The 15572-nt window shown below is 39.6% G+C and overlaps 1 protein-coding gene across 2 annotated transcripts in view; it reads left to right on the top strand.

Moving 5' to 3' along the window:
* The window catches only part of Klrb1 (killer cell lectin like receptor B1), a 33406-nt gene that overhangs the window by 15910 nt on the left and 1924 nt on the right, over positions 1-15572 (top strand). Inside the window, exons 2-6 of one of the 2 annotated variants that reach the window (XM_031383578.1) lie at positions 1664-1799; positions 9795-9884; positions 11128-11202; positions 11741-11895; positions 12304-12419. In XM_031383578.1, coding sequence (XP_031239438.1) covers positions 1694-1799; positions 9795-9884; positions 11128-11202; positions 11741-11895; positions 12304-12419 — 542 coding nt within the window. In that variant the 5' untranslated portion in view covers positions 1664-1693. The remainder of the gene's footprint in view (positions 1-1663; positions 1800-9794; positions 9885-11127; positions 11203-11740; positions 11896-12303; positions 12420-15572) is intronic. The other variant, XM_031383579.1, reaches the window with a different exon arrangement.

Raw genomic sequence — 15572 nt, 5'->3', positions numbered from 1 at the left:
TAACAAATTCAGATAAATTGAAATCATGTAACTTTTCTCATCATAATGCAATAAAAGTTTAAAAAAACCCCAGAATTACTTATAATCTTTCACCATTTGGCTTATTTGTATTTAATGTCACATTGTTTGTATATAACATCATATTGTAATCTCTTCCACACATTCTGTGTTTCTCTTCTCTCTCTCCATATATTTTATTGTGACAAAATCAAGGTAATTCTGAATTCTGATATATTTTGTGCTAAAAAATACCATTGGCACTGCTAGATTCTCCAGTAGTGCATTTTCAGAAGACTGCATTTTTGTGTGTGTAGGAGGATGGCTACATAATTGTGCAGTAGTTGTTGTTGTTGATATTTTGTAACCAGTCAGTTTGCTTCATTTTTGTGTGGACAAATGACACTCTTTTTTTTTTTTTTCAGTTAGTTTACACTTTGCAGCATAGAGGCATTTGTAAGCTTCTTTAGGAGGAACTATCTTACCTCAATATGTTAATCTTAGAAGAACAGTATGAATTCCTAGTCACCACCAATGGCCTCAGAACTTACAGCTAAAATTCCAGGTCTTCTACCCAGATCAAAGCATCATTTGAAACTTCTTCTTAGAACATCAGACTTCTTTCTATTTGTATTTCTAATTCATGCCAAAAGATTTCATTGACAGATGGATTACTTATTTAAGTGTGCTCCATGAATAAATTTATTACTTGGCATGATTATTCACACATTTCTGCATGTAAGGCTACACTATCATGACAAAGGAACAGATTTATGTGACAGGACCATGCACTGTTAACACATTTCCAGGTGAGGCTTATATAATAAAATTGAGGCCTTTAAAAAAATATACACTGAAACTTCCATATACTAGGTTTGATCATTTTTCTAGAAATGTATGCAGAAGTCAGAAAAGTCCTCCACACTTTTTGAAATTTTAGGTTTAGAGGAAGCATGAGGCAGAGCCCTATGCCCTGCATTGAGTGAAATTACTGCCATCTAACAGAGACAGCTGAGGACATTTCACTGAGTCATAAGAGAGCTGTGACACCCTCATACTGGCTTCCACCCACTTCACAATCATTGCATTGGAGAATGAGTGTGAGCCCTATGTTGTGTGTACACACCTCCTGTCTCCTGGAACTCACAGCCAGCAGACTGCTGCACTGCCATGTCGTTGTGAGTGCCTGGTACAATTCCATTCTGACCACAGGAGGGGACTTTAAGGAACTCCTTGCTTTTCTTCTTCACTTGTAATGTGAGAATGTCTGACTTGGCATTAGTAGCCCTTGCTCTAAGGCTCTAGGCCTGGAAGCCCTTGGAAGAGTTAGCACATCCCATAGACCCAAGTCCTCCACTCCCTGCGCTTGGAAAGATGAAGTCCTTTCACTCAGATGAATGATGTCACACCCACCTGGACCTTCAGAACAGTGATGAGAGGTACATGTGGTTCCCTCCTTGATGCTTTTCCTATTGTGTCAGCCATATTCTTGTCCTCATTCCCACCTTCACACCTTCCTTCATGACATAAGAACATGTAAAATGTGAGCATAATACACCCATATTTAAAATCTCTGGAGACACCACCAGTTACAAATGTGGGTAGGCGTGGCCACAGACAGCGTAATATTGACAGTGGATATCCCTTTGTTCATTTCACATCACAGAATGTTGAATTTGTCCTCACTCAGAGATCAATGTTACATCTCCCATCTCTAATGGATGCACCAGTGCTCTATGCTGAATTAAATTTAGCCAAGACCCGAGGGCTCAGGTGTACATCACCTCCATCTCTCTCCCAAGGTAAGTGGCTTTATTTCTTCTTTTGGCATTTGAATATCTTTGAGACTTCAGCATTTCATGTCATATTACAGTTTTAAGTGATTGCTTTGTGATGGTGAGGTAAAAGTACTTGCTGCACAAACCTGACAACCAGAGATCAACTCCCAATACCTTTAGTGGGAAGAGAATCACTTCTTGATACGTGTTCTCTGATCTCTACACCTAGTGTAGCATGCCCACATACACACTCATACACACACACACACACACACACACACACACACACATACACTCACATACACACTCACACTTAATCACATACAAACACAATAGATAACCACAACTTCAAAGAGAAAAACTTAAATGTTATTTAATTCACGGAGTTCATGAAAGATGAACAGACCTTCTCTTTTTCAGTCTCAGAAAGACCTTGAAGAAATAATACTTTAAATACATGATCCTAAAATGTTTTTAATGATGGTGCAGACTTGCAGTAGCTTGCCTACCCCAGATCCGGGCACAGAACACAGATTACGACCCCGCTCTACTGCAGTTGCATCCCTAGTATTTAGCGTTGGGGAAAATCAGCCCTCTCCTCTGACAGAGTATTTAATAATCTGAGTGATAATGTGCAAGACTGAGGTAATACTCAAAAAAAAAAAATAACATTACCTGAGGATTATGAAAAGGGACTAGAAAGTGAGGTATAAAATGTAACAATTGTCACGAGATAGCACTGCTTTCTGTGACCTAACTGAACTTACTAAGATCAATAACCACCCCATTTTCAATTTGACATTATTCCTAAATTGTGAGAACTATATGATTATCAATATTGAAGTATGTTTGATTAGGAACTATTGCATTATAAAAGTTACAATCAGGAAAACATCTTAGAGTTATTAAATGAGCTTCATCATCATCTTCACATCAGGGTCAGGAGACAGTGGAGGCCTCCATAGTGCTAGGATGATCCGAGTGAGCCAGATAGGACAAAACATCTTTCCTTCTCCTGTGTTCCTGCCTAGCAAAAGTAGGGGAGGGGTTCGTTGAAATGGAAGTAAGAAAATGAAGGTTGAGAAAGACAATGAGATTTCCTCAACACTACTGTCCACAATCCCAAATCGAGAGACTAGAAAATTTGTCTACTCTCATTGTGATTAGTTTTCTACAGACATCAGCTTGAATGTGAACATGAGGGACAAAATTAGTAGAGTAAAGTCAGTGAGGCTTGTGACCCAGTGGTGAAGGAAATGAACCAACCTGTGCCCATTAACTAGATGGCTCAAACTGTGGGAAATTCACAGCATAGAGAATAGATCTCTCAGCAAACAACCAAGCAAGCAAGCAAGCAAACAAACAAACAAAAAAGACCAGGAAGAGGAACATGGGCAGTGATCTGCTTTGTGAGCAAATGACAAAAAGTTTCCTTTGATAGTAGGATAGATAAAATGTATACAAAGCTCATTCATTCATTCATTCACTCATTCATTCAGATATAACCACCTACTATGTCAGAATTTCTTTAGATAGTAAGATCCAGCTGTAAACAAATGTGAACGTTTTTTCCTTAAAGGGTTTTATGAATGTGTAGGTGTGCAGTCATTCAACACCTGTATCAGAGACAGCATGATGTAGAATGCTAGCAAGAAAAACATTTAAATGAAAATTAAGATTTTTGCCATTAGAGACAGCATCATGTCAAGTAGAGTAATCAAGGCAGGTCTTCCTGGAGTCCAGCCCTGAACAATACTGGGGACCAAGGTTGACAATGCTAAAGATGTCACCTAGAAAGATGAACCCAAAAATGCAAAGGAAGAATATGCCTGTGATGTTGCATGGGAACATGTGTCCCCTGTGTGCTGCAGAGATCAAGTCAGGAGGAATGGTGACAGGTAGAAAAGGATTTGGAGGACATTCCATAGGTGCAGATGTTGAGGGCATCCATTAAAATGTGTTGAACAGTGGATAATACTTAGCATTGTGTGGATAGCAAGAAATACTCGAAGCAGGTACTGCCACATAACTAAACCTCACAGAGTCTCTTCAGTGATCAATGTCTGTTCTCCTCAGTCCAGTCTCATACAGGGCAGGATGTGCATGCAGTTCCTTATATTTTAATGTGAAGGATAGTGATTTCTAAAATCACCCAAGTAGGCTTTTACTTTCAGTAAAACAAACAAACAAACAAATAAATAAAAAACAAAACACTTTAAGAGGGGCAGGAAATAATTTCTGTGTATTGAATAGTGCTTTGGAGCAGACACTATGCTATGGAATTTATAAGAATTGTTTCATCAAATTCTAAAATTTTATGAAGTAGATATTGTCCAGTCATTTTACAGATGAGGAAATCTAGGGTCTATGAATTTTAAACATATTTTGTCCAACAATGTATTATTCTGCATTATAACACTGAAATATGATGCTGTGAATACTAAACTTTTGTAAACAGTATCAAAATAGTGACTGTATGAAGATAAGACTATTTTACAAAAAAGACTTAGAATTTCAAGGGTGGAAGTGTGAGAAAAGACAGAAATATGAAGTAATGCTTCCGTACTCTTTGGGTTTGTGTGTCAACTTGACACAAGCTAGAGTCATCAGAGAGGAAGGAGCCTCAGTGAGGAAATGCCTCCGTGGTATGCAGCTGTAAGGCATTTTCTCAATTAGTGATCAATGGGAGAGAGACCAGTCCATGGTGAATAGTGCAGTCCCTGGGCTGGTGGTCCTGGGTTGTCCAAGAAAACAGGCTGAGAAAGCCATGGGAAGCAAGCCAGTAAGCAGCACCTCTCCATGGCTTCTGCATCAGCTTCTTTTCCAGGTTCCAGCTCTGCTTGAATCTCTGTCCTGACTTCATTACACTTTCTTCCCCAACATGTTCTTTTTGTTATAGTGTTTTGTTTCAGCAATAGAAACTGAAAGACATGCATAAAATGATAAATGTAATTCATTATACTTATTTACTATGCTTAGTTACGCTGTATCACACTAGTGCTCAGGAGAGATCCTAGGCTGGCATACATAGTTCTTTTCATATTCAGGGTGTCTTTGGGGCCTTAGAGTTTTCTCTGGTGTCCACTTTTGCCTTTTTGTCCACTAACAAAGCATGTCTGTATAGCAGGAATTACAATTCCTGCTCCTATTTCTCAAGTCCAGTATACTGTCTATATCCTTCCATGACAGTCTTGTAGCACTTCTGAATACATAGCATTTCTTACTGTCCATAGAAGATTGCTTATAGAACTGCCAAATATAAGCTCAAGTCTGTTTTATAAAAATGGTATTTGCACAGGACCTATGTTGCAGATCTCTGTGTGCTTTAGATAATCTCCAGGTTGACCACGATGCCTAAGATTATCTGAGTGCCATACAAGTAGCTATTATAAGTATTTGTCTAGAGAATATGATGGTGAATGTCTATGTTCAATAAATTTTTATACATGAAAAGTTTTAGTCATCATTGAACTGTGTCCATAGATATGAATGGCTCTTAAGGTTAGGGGGATCTGTCTTCTATTTCCTGGGACCATTTCTAGTATATCTGTCTCCCTTCATTCTTTGGTTGTTTTTTTCCTCAAGAGCATTTTAAAATGATTTAACTTGCTTAATGGTTGTTTGTCAGCACACTAAACTTGATCTACAGCCCTGAGACCACTACTATTTGTCTGCATTCTGAATCATATAATTCAGCCACCAAAAATAATGAAAGCAAAATAAAACAAAACAGAACAGAAAATCCAAAACAAAACAAAACTAAAGAAAGTAGAAATGCCTAAAAGAAACTATTTGGTGTCAGACGACCACAGTTTAACCAACATAGGTTAATTAGTCATGTTGAATTGAACTGTCTTCTTGCCTTCTGAATATCATTGCATAGTCGGCTGTGGTGGTCACAGACACTCGCCAAAGTCTTACCACAATATCCCCTTATCTGATATGTATGCTGAAGACCAGCTTCAACACCACAGCGCTAACTCAGAAGGGCTGACTGTGGTATCAATGATTGGGGTTGGTGCTAATAGCAGCTGACTAAGGTCAGCACTGGTTGAGCTGATGGGAGTCAGTCAGCAGGAGCTGATGTTGATGGCAGCCAGTGATTAGAGAAAAGAAAGAAGTGGGTTACACACACACACACACACACACACACACACACACACACACACACACTCTAAGTGGATCAAGCAAGCAAGCTCCAACGAGCAGGCTGCTACAACTTTATTTCTTTAACCCTTTTATGCCCCACAAGAAAAAGTTTTTAATGTAAGAAGAAATTACCTCATAGCCACAAGTTACAAAATTTCTAAAAACAATCACCACCACAACATATTCTTCAAAAAGTTGATTAAAATTGTTAAACAAAAGGGGAATCAAAACAGGATTATTGATTACACTTTCTTTTTTTTCAAACTTACACCTACCTTTATGTGGGGCAAGTGGACCATGCCACCAGACAGAAGAACTGGTAAGGTTGAGTACCCCATGAAACTCAGAACTGAGTATGGTAGATGATAGGCCAGATTCTTGGCAAACTCTATCTGCTCTGGAACACATATCCATGACACCTGACTGAGAGGACCATAGCAATCAGTCATATAGTTTAAAAACCTGGATTTTCCATGCTAATGAGGTATCTAGATAGGCCCGGAGTGGTGGGTTTTTTTTGGTTTTTGTTTTTGTTTTTTTTTTTGTTTGTTTGTTTTTTCGAGACAGGGTTTCTCTGTGTAGCCCTGGCTGTCCTGGAACTCACTCTGTAGACCAGGCTAGCCTCTAACTCAGAAATCCGCCTGCCTCTGCCTCCCAAGTGCTGGGATTAAAGGTGTGTGCCACCACCGCCCAGCTGGCCCTGAGTGTTTAGCCAACAAACTTCCCTTCCTGGAAGAAAGTATTTAATCCTTGGTTCATCCTGAGTAAGGTGTATGCATTTACATTTGCCATCAAATAAAGCAGTTTGAAAAGGATCACAGATCGCTGTGGTGGTTCGGCCTTTGTTGTAAAGAGCTGCACCTAAATCTCCCAGAGACGACCTCCTCTCTCCCAGCACCTCTGTACATTTGGCACTTGAACAAAACCCAGTTCTGCCCCCAGCGTTGACTCTACCTTTCCCTTGCTGCCTGGGGCAGGGGGGGGGGGTGGGGGTTTGCCGCCCTCAGGGAAAACTGGACCGGGAACTTTGTTCCCAACTCCCAGCATTATGCTAGCAGCACCCGGTTACACAGGAGACTGGGAACCACAATTGTCCCAGATTTTGCTGTTTTCAATGGGTGTGTGTGTGTGTGTGTGTGTGTGTGGACTGAGAACTCCCATTACAGAGTGCATTCTGCCTCCCCATGATCCTGGCACCCCAACATCGAGACAGACACGCAATCCGGCACCTATCTATGCATTTCTCATCTACCCTTTGATCTACATGTTCACTGTAACCCCAAGGCAATGTTCCTTTTGTCATAGATTAACAAAGTTTAAGCAAGCCAAGTCTGTGGTAGCAACTCTTTTCCTATGCTTAGCTAGTGACAATCTGTATTTACTAAGGAACAGGTCATCGGTCTTATGTCTTATTTTTGAAGCTGTGACTAGCTAAAATGGCTAATCATCTGTTCTCTGTTCTTACATTTATAATGAAATAATCAATTCTTGGTTTATGGCCTTCCTTATTATGGTGCATAACAAAACCTGTGGCTTTATCCCTAGATCACAAGAACAGCAAAGTCAGTCTCAATCTAGAATGAATGTTTTCTTTGAACATTAACTTATCCCAAGCCAAGTTTTCTTCCTACTACAGTTTGTACTTGTAACCCATGAAAGCTCATTGCACAACTTTTCTCACCTGTGCAGCTCTATGAGGAAGGGGCACATTCTATTCTTGATTTTAACTTTAAACTTTCTATTAACTAACTACCTTAACTTTCCCAAATTATTCAAATCAAACTAATTTCCTATAACTACTTGAATCAAACAGGAATTCTATAAAATCATTAATTCATAGCATTATCTTAAGAACATTTCATCTGCAGGAAACTTCCCCAACAGAGTGAACTATCATCCAGGATGTAATCATACCAGGCTATAGGCAGTGAGGGTCTTCCTGTGCCCAATCATACCACGTCATGGAGAAAATAGCAATGATAAACATGAGAAGACACGTTAGTAGCAAGAAGCAATCCTGGGACAAAGACCCTGGGGTCTTACTTCTCCATGGTTTACCCACTGCAGCTGTGCAAAATGGTGAGGCATCTCCAGGGAGCTCACTTGCCTACTGCAGCTCTTTCTGCATGGCGACCGCCAGGTATAGACTTAGTATATGTCATGTGTAGAGGGAGGTGTTGTTTCCCTAATTGGCTCTTGATTGTATCAATAAAAAAAGCAGAAGCCAATTTCTGGACAAAAGGAAAAAGGTGGAACTTCCAGGTCCCAGGAGGAAAAGAAGGAACATAGGGTAAGATAGATTTGGACCAGGCTTTGGAATAGGAGGAAGCTGCAGTCATGTAGGTCTTGGGGCACCTAGAGTTTGTAGCCTCTGCTGGGGTGTGGGCAGGGAGGGGCAAGGAGGATGGAGGGAGCTAGTTGATAAGATTAGGGCAGAAAATTCTTCACCCGGCCATCGAATTATCTGGCTAGTTTTAAATAATAAGCTGTCTAGTGTTTTCCATCTGCGGGGCTAAGGTGGGCAGGAGGAGAAAGAGGGCAGCTTGGGCAGTTGTTGGCAGAAGCTGTGAGGGTCTCGGGGAGTAATGGAACCTCTGAGGAAAAATGGCCAGCTGGCCATTGGTGGAGCTGAGTGAGACCAGCAGCACCTGATTTCAGAGACAAGCTGTGAGCTCTGGCAGAGCTCCCAGGAAGGCAGAGTGTGATTTTTTTTTTTTAAATTATATGCAACAGTCATATTATAACACAGTATCCATTTATTTGCTACTTCAATGTTTGTAGCTTCTGTTACTTGCATTCAACAGTGGTCTTAAACTACTAACTAGAAAATTCTAGGAATAAGAAACTCAGTGTTTTAAGCTGGACACTGCCCTGAGCAACAATGATGAAATCTCATGGCATGTAGGTTAAGATGTCAATCACTAGTGTCTTAGGGTTTACATTGCTGTGAATGGATACTATGACTGATTTTATAGAGGACAACATTTAATTGGGGCTAGCTTACAGGTTCAGTGGTTCAGTCCATTATCATCAAGGCAAGAAGCATGTCATGGTGCTGGAGGAACTGACAATTCTACCTCTGTTCTGAAGGCAAAAAGGAGAACACTGGCTTCTGGCAGCTAGGAGGAAGGTCTCATTGCCCCTCCCCCACAGTGACACACTTCCACTAGCAAGGTCATGCCTACTCCAACAATGCCACACCTCCTAATAGTGCCACTTTCTGGGCCAAGCACATTCAAACCACCACAACTACTCACCAGTGCTTGTGTCCCACTAATACTCACTCACTCAGCGATGGACCTAAGTTGTAAAAGTTGGGATACTGACAGCCCACTCATGGCAAAAAGAAGCCGTAGGGCATCCCTTCAAAGAAAAGGTATTATCCCAAAGTACTCCACTTAGTGCAAATTTTCTTTTACAGCCAAACATCAAATAATGAAACTTATAGCCACTAGGTGTAGCGTGGGCATAGTTAAAATGGAAAACCTTCTCACTTTCTCTCTGTCTGTCTCTGTCTCTCTGTCTCTCTGTCTGTCTGTCTGTCTGTCTCTGTCTCTGTCTGTCTCTCTGTATCTCTGTCTGTCTCCGTCTCTGTCTGTCTCTCTGTATCTCTCTGTCTCTGCCTCCCTCCCTCTCTCTCTCTCTCTCTCTCTCTCTCTCTCTCTCTCTCTCTCTCTCTCTCTCTGTGTGTGTGTGTGTGTGTGAAACTGCACACAAATTGTAACACTATCTCCAGTATCAGTCAGTCTACTATTGTGTTCAAAACAGTCCTCATAACTAAGGGAGGTCTGATGTAGTTGTGAACTACTTCTGACCTTTATCTCAGATATACTCAGTGGATTTACGAAGTGTATTATTTGCTCTTCTTAGACGCCTGTCAGGGACCAAACTGGCATCAGATGGCTCTGAAACTCAGCTGTGCTGGGCTGATATTTCTTCTGATAATAGTCAGTGTCTTAGGTAAGTGAGGCAAGAGCTTTTGCTTCATAATTTTCTCACAAAAACATTAGTTCTTTTCATAGCATTTGGGTTCCTTAAGCCTGGGGAAGGCCTGCAGGTCTGTAATGTTACAGGTCAATATCCTGTGCCCTCTGCAGAAACTTCACATTTCTTCCATGCTTCTTGATTCTTGTGAGTAGTATTATGGGGTATGCCATATGTGCATCTAGAACTGTAGGAAAATAAAAGTCACAGTTGTAACAAAAGATGACAAAAACAATGAAAACTAAAAGCTTCAGCTTCTTACATGTCTGATAAACCTTCTCTTGTGTGGGTGTGACTGAAGATGAGCAAACTCAGGTGTGACCATGAACAGTCTGAGAGATTCAGCAACACCCTTGACTTGTCAATTAGATGATATGCAACTTCTGTTGGTGTCTGAGAGTTGCTCCACAAACCATACTAACACCATCTCAGTCAGACAAGGATGGTTTATTGAATGCACACCCTAATACTGATCAGATCAGGGACATAGTTCAGGATTATTTGAGCTACTACAACAATCATTTCTCAAAGCAAGCTTAAAAAGAAAAAAAAAGTACAAAATCCACAGTGAGCTCATATGCACAGGAAGTGCTGCCCAGTGGTTGGTTCTGACTCAAGCCATTTTAGACATAACATTTCATATTGATGTTTAATTTTATGGGTCCTACATAAAGCTTTGTTGTATTTCTTAAGAGTAACAAACCTAAGAACATACAGAACATTACAGGGAATATGGTCATTATGACCGTGCTTTCAGATAAGCTATTTTTCTGAGTCAATGACTGGCAAGCATATTACAGCAACAATATGAAATAGCTGGCAGGCATAAAGCAAAATGGTACAGCTATGTTGCTGGGCCAGACCTCAACACCTCAGAGCTGTGTGAATCCATGTGTTCAGTGATTTTCTTGTTCATATATAACCTGTCACCAAACTTGTCCCTTAAACCAGTTTGCTCAGATGCTCAGAGGAAATAACCTGATTTGTTGAAATTAGAATTAAAACAAGCTGGATATGCTGATATACATCTTTACTCCTAGCATTTGGGTAGCAGAGGCAGAGGCAGATCTGTGAGCTGGAGGCCAACCTGATCTAAAAGTGAGTTCCAGGAGAGCAAGGGCTGTTACATAGAGAGACTCTGTCTTGAAAAACTAAAGAATGTACTTTCCACCATTCATTTCAGAATCTAATACTCTTGGTTTGATTTCTTGCTTGCTAGTTGGATTCTTGGTACATAAATCACCAATAGAAAAATGCAGTGTGGCTGTTCAAGAAAACAGGACTGAACCAACAGGTCAGTGTGTGGCTTGAATTTCCTGAAAATAATAGGTAACAAAATGTGAGTTACTTCAGTCAGAGTTCATAACAGTTCTCCATGAAGACACTATATCAGCATGGTTTTGTTTAAGAAGACAGCCATAATGTTAAGAATCCATGGAGAGTCACACAGCTTGTGAATGTTGGTACTCAGAACCCAGCTGAAGCTGCGGCACCTGGGTATGCTGCCTCAGGCTGCTGGTGCATATGACCCCTAACAGGTTGATGTCAAATGCTGCCTCAGGCTGCTGGTGCATATGACCCCTAATAGGCTGACATCAAGTTAAAAAGTACTAGCATTGATTATTTTAATGGATGTGTTGCACAGTTTATTTTGTCTGAAGTTAATTAATAAAAGCAAAACATAAAATGAATCCTTTGTCCTTAATTATGATTCTCTGACATATGGCATTAACTATGTTGCAGCATGCACTAGTGAAACACCTACTGTGTGCAGTTGATTATGATGCAGCAAGAACAGGTCAGAAAGAGAATATGTCTTTTTTCTTCTCTAGGGAGATCAGCCATACTAGAGTGCCCGAGAGACTGGCATCCACACTGGGATAAATGCTTATTTATTTCTCAAACTTCCAGAACTTGGGCTGAAGGGCTATCTGACTGCTCTTTGAGAGGAGCCACTTTGCTGCTCATTCGAGATGGAGAAGAATTGGTAAACTGTTACCCCAAATAAGATAAAATAAATAAAACAAACCTATTCAGTAAAATAAAAACAATAAAAATATAAAGAAAAGGGCACTTTCTTTAAGCTATGTCAGCATCTCAGGATGTCTATGCTCGATTTTAAACTGCTCATAATCTGAGAGACTGGGATTGGGGATTTAGCTCAGTGGTAGAGCACTTGCCTAGCAAGCACAAGGCCCTGGGTCCGGTCCTTAGCTCTGAAAAAAAAAATCTGAGCGACTAATTGCACATGTGAAAAATACAAATAGAGGTCACTTTCACAGAGAAGAGAGAATTATGCTGGCGATGAGTAATAGTGCTTTAGAAGATTAGTAGAAGAAGGAGGCCATGTATGCAAAGATTCAAGATTAAGTCTCCCACTCTGTTTTGATTATAGAGATTATTGCAGGACTTCTCAAAAGGAAAAGGACAGCAATTCTATATTGGACTAAAATATGTACAAGTGGACAAGGTTTGGAAGTGGATGAATGGTTCTATTTTAAATACAAATATGTAAGTATTTAATGAGATAATCTGAGTATTCAATTCTCATTCATTTTACTAAATTTTAATTGAATTTTGTAATTTTAATTTACCTTATGAATTCTTAAGAGAGTTGAAATAGGCTGTAGAATCATTTCCAAAATTAGTTGAATATTTTATGCAGTGTCAATTTTTTTTTTACCATCAACTCTTTATAATAGTGTGTGTGTATTTATTTACAATGAAAATTTAAAGGACAAGAAATAGATTAATTTAGTGTTAGAGATAAAAATTTTTTAAAGTCTATCTGGAATACATAGATTTTTCACATAAACCTATATATATATATATGTATATATATGTATATATATTTAAAATATGTATTTGTTTTATTTTATGTGTATGTGCCTGAGTGCTTCTATGTATACCATGTGAATGCAGGAATTCACAGAGGTTGAAAGAGGGCATCAGGTTCCCTGGAACTGGAATTACAGATGCTCTTGAGCTGCCTTGTGGGAGCTGGAACTTGAATCTGGATCCTCTGAATAAGTACTAAGCACTCAATCTCTTCAGCTCCTACACAGAAATTCTTAAGTTTAGAATGTGGTAGAAACTTGCAGCATAGTGTGTCATGATAGAATTGGAATAGACATCACTGTTTGAAAATAATTTCATACATAGTAAGGTTTGTTTTTTTCTGTATCTGTATATATGGTGTGTGTGTGTGTGTGTTTATGTGTGTGGGGGGGTATGTTTCCTAACTTTGCTATAATTTAAAATGCTAATTTAATTTTAATGAGTAGTAAAAAAATATTATGATAATAAGTAAAAGAATACATGTAAGGCAGAGGATTAAGCTCAGCTGCTGTGTGATTTTACTCCTTGGATAAATGATGCTCTGATTAGACAGCAGTGACCAGGTAAATCTGAAGGCTGTCATGCTATAGGAGAAAGAGAGTGAGCCACAGCCTGCTTTAGTTTGAACGGGACTGACACAATGGCTCCAGGTACAAGTTCTATCTGTGTGAGCCCCACAGCTCATTTCACAGAACCCATATAAAAAGTCAGATGTGGGAGTGCATAATTCAGCTCTCCTGCAGAGAGATGGGAGGTGGAGACCAGAGAATCACTCAGAAGAACCTGGGCCAGTGAGCCTGGAGACCACATCACAGTGGCAGAAAGAAGGCAGAAAGGAGGCTATGCCCAATATTGACCTCTGACTTCTATGTAAGCTCTGACCCTTCCTCCCTCATCTCATCTCCTCTCTAATTTATTTTACCTCCCTGAGCCTTGGTTTTCAGGTAAGGAAACCAAGGGGAAAATAACATTTTTCAAACAGGATTATTTGGGGAATTGAATAAGATAATTTTAGAATCCTCCCAGGAAGTCTGGCTGGGGAAGGCCTAGGAGTCCATCAAAGGCTTCTTGAAAAGAAGTCATTAATGTGAACAGATCAACTTTAAGAAAAGGATCTTAAAGATCAAAGAAAGAAGCTAAAGGGTGAAAAATAGAATTAAGGGATGTATAAGGATGCTCAGTTGAGCAAGTTCATAGTTTGACTAGCATGCTGGGCATTAGGGTGACATCAAATTTGCTGTTGAGGCCCAAGGGACTCCATGAAGAAATGAACAGCAGCAAAGGCACAGCAGTGAGGGAGCCCTGCCTCCTGTCTGATGGGTGACCTCCTCAGCTGGGAGCCTCCTGTCTGATGGGTGACCTCCTCAGCTGGGAGCCTCCTGTCTGATGGGTGACCTCCTCAGCTGGAGACAGGCTGGTCTTGAACTCACCCTTGTAATCACTCAGAAGTCTGTGCTAGTGCTTGGCTTCTGGTCTCATTTCCACCTGTAGGAATCTGCAGGAACTCCAGGTATGGGTCTAGTGCTGCTTTGAAGACTCATAGCCTCTGGGATGAGACAGGAGGGATCCTGATCCTGTTCCACATGAGTAGGAGCCCTTTTTCTCTCTCTGAATCCAATTCTGTAGACCCACTGTGTTCACTCTATGTACTTAGTACATTTTCTGAGAGCCTACTGAGTGTAACTTTTATCATACATTCATGTATACCCAAATGCCTTCTCTAGCATTAGCTAGCTGGTTATATTATATATTTATAATATATTCAATTCAATATATTTATAATATATTCAGATTTCAATTTATCTGAACTTGTTAACCTTTAAAAACCTATTTTAAGTAAATAGAATTATATCGCATTCTTTCCCTTTTGTACTCCAACTCCTCCCAGAGATCCCCTTTCAGTACTTGCAATACCTTTCTTTTTTTATTTTGTCATATTCTTTAAAATTTATAGAATATTGTTAACAATAAAATGAATATTATAAAAGTTGTTTGATATAAAACAACAATCAGTTGAACAGTGTTATGTAGATGCTTGTCTATAGCAATACTGAAAATACATACGTTTTTCCCAATATAATTTTTAAATAACTCCAAACATATTAACTGTATATTTTAAAATAATACATCACTACTAGTTTTTTAAAAATGAACATAAATAGATAAAGTCTTTTTGTTTGTTTGTTTGTTTTGTATTTAGTAGAGCTTAAAATCTTGGCTCTTAATGTATTACAAGCCCAACATAAGAACACTTTTTAGACATTGGAGTTCATTTGTAATAAGCCTGTACTTCAATGACCCTCACCAAAGGATTTTACCTCCATCGTAGCTAAGCTGAGAGCTGACAGTTCTGCTGTGCCAAGGAATGAATTGTAGGCACAATTTTTGGATACAGACTTCCTGCTATAGTCAAAACTATTTGACTTGAGTGAGTGACTTTACTCTCAGGCCACAGAGAACAGGTTACATTCATCTAGGAAATGATGTGTGTATTAAGATTCTCTATCCATGAAGTCATTCACCAAATGTTTCAATGAACAATGGTTCTGCTTGGAGGGTGGCACAGACATTAGGGGAAGGTAAGAATCTGGATCATTGGCTGTGATGATTTTGAAAAGCATTCATCTCAGAGAAAGAGTAACTTATAAAGTCCTCTTCTTCAAAATTGATGCAATAGTTACAAACATCAAGCAAAGCATTCACTCTTTGTTGGTCGCTTACAAGCCAACTCCCAAGTTAATTGTCTCCTTTCTTTTGGCTGTGTAAATACTTTTGAACTCAGTTCTTGGGAGGTAGAGGTAGGCGGATTTCTGAGTTTGAGGCCAG

Source organism: Mastomys coucha, unplaced genomic scaffold (assembly GCF_008632895.1).
Source record: "Mastomys coucha isolate ucsf_1 unplaced genomic scaffold, UCSF_Mcou_1 pScaffold20, whole genome shotgun sequence".
Classification (NCBI taxonomy): domain Eukaryota; kingdom Metazoa; phylum Chordata; class Mammalia; order Rodentia; family Muridae; genus Mastomys; species Mastomys coucha.
This window is presented reverse-complemented; position numbering and strand designations above follow the sequence as displayed.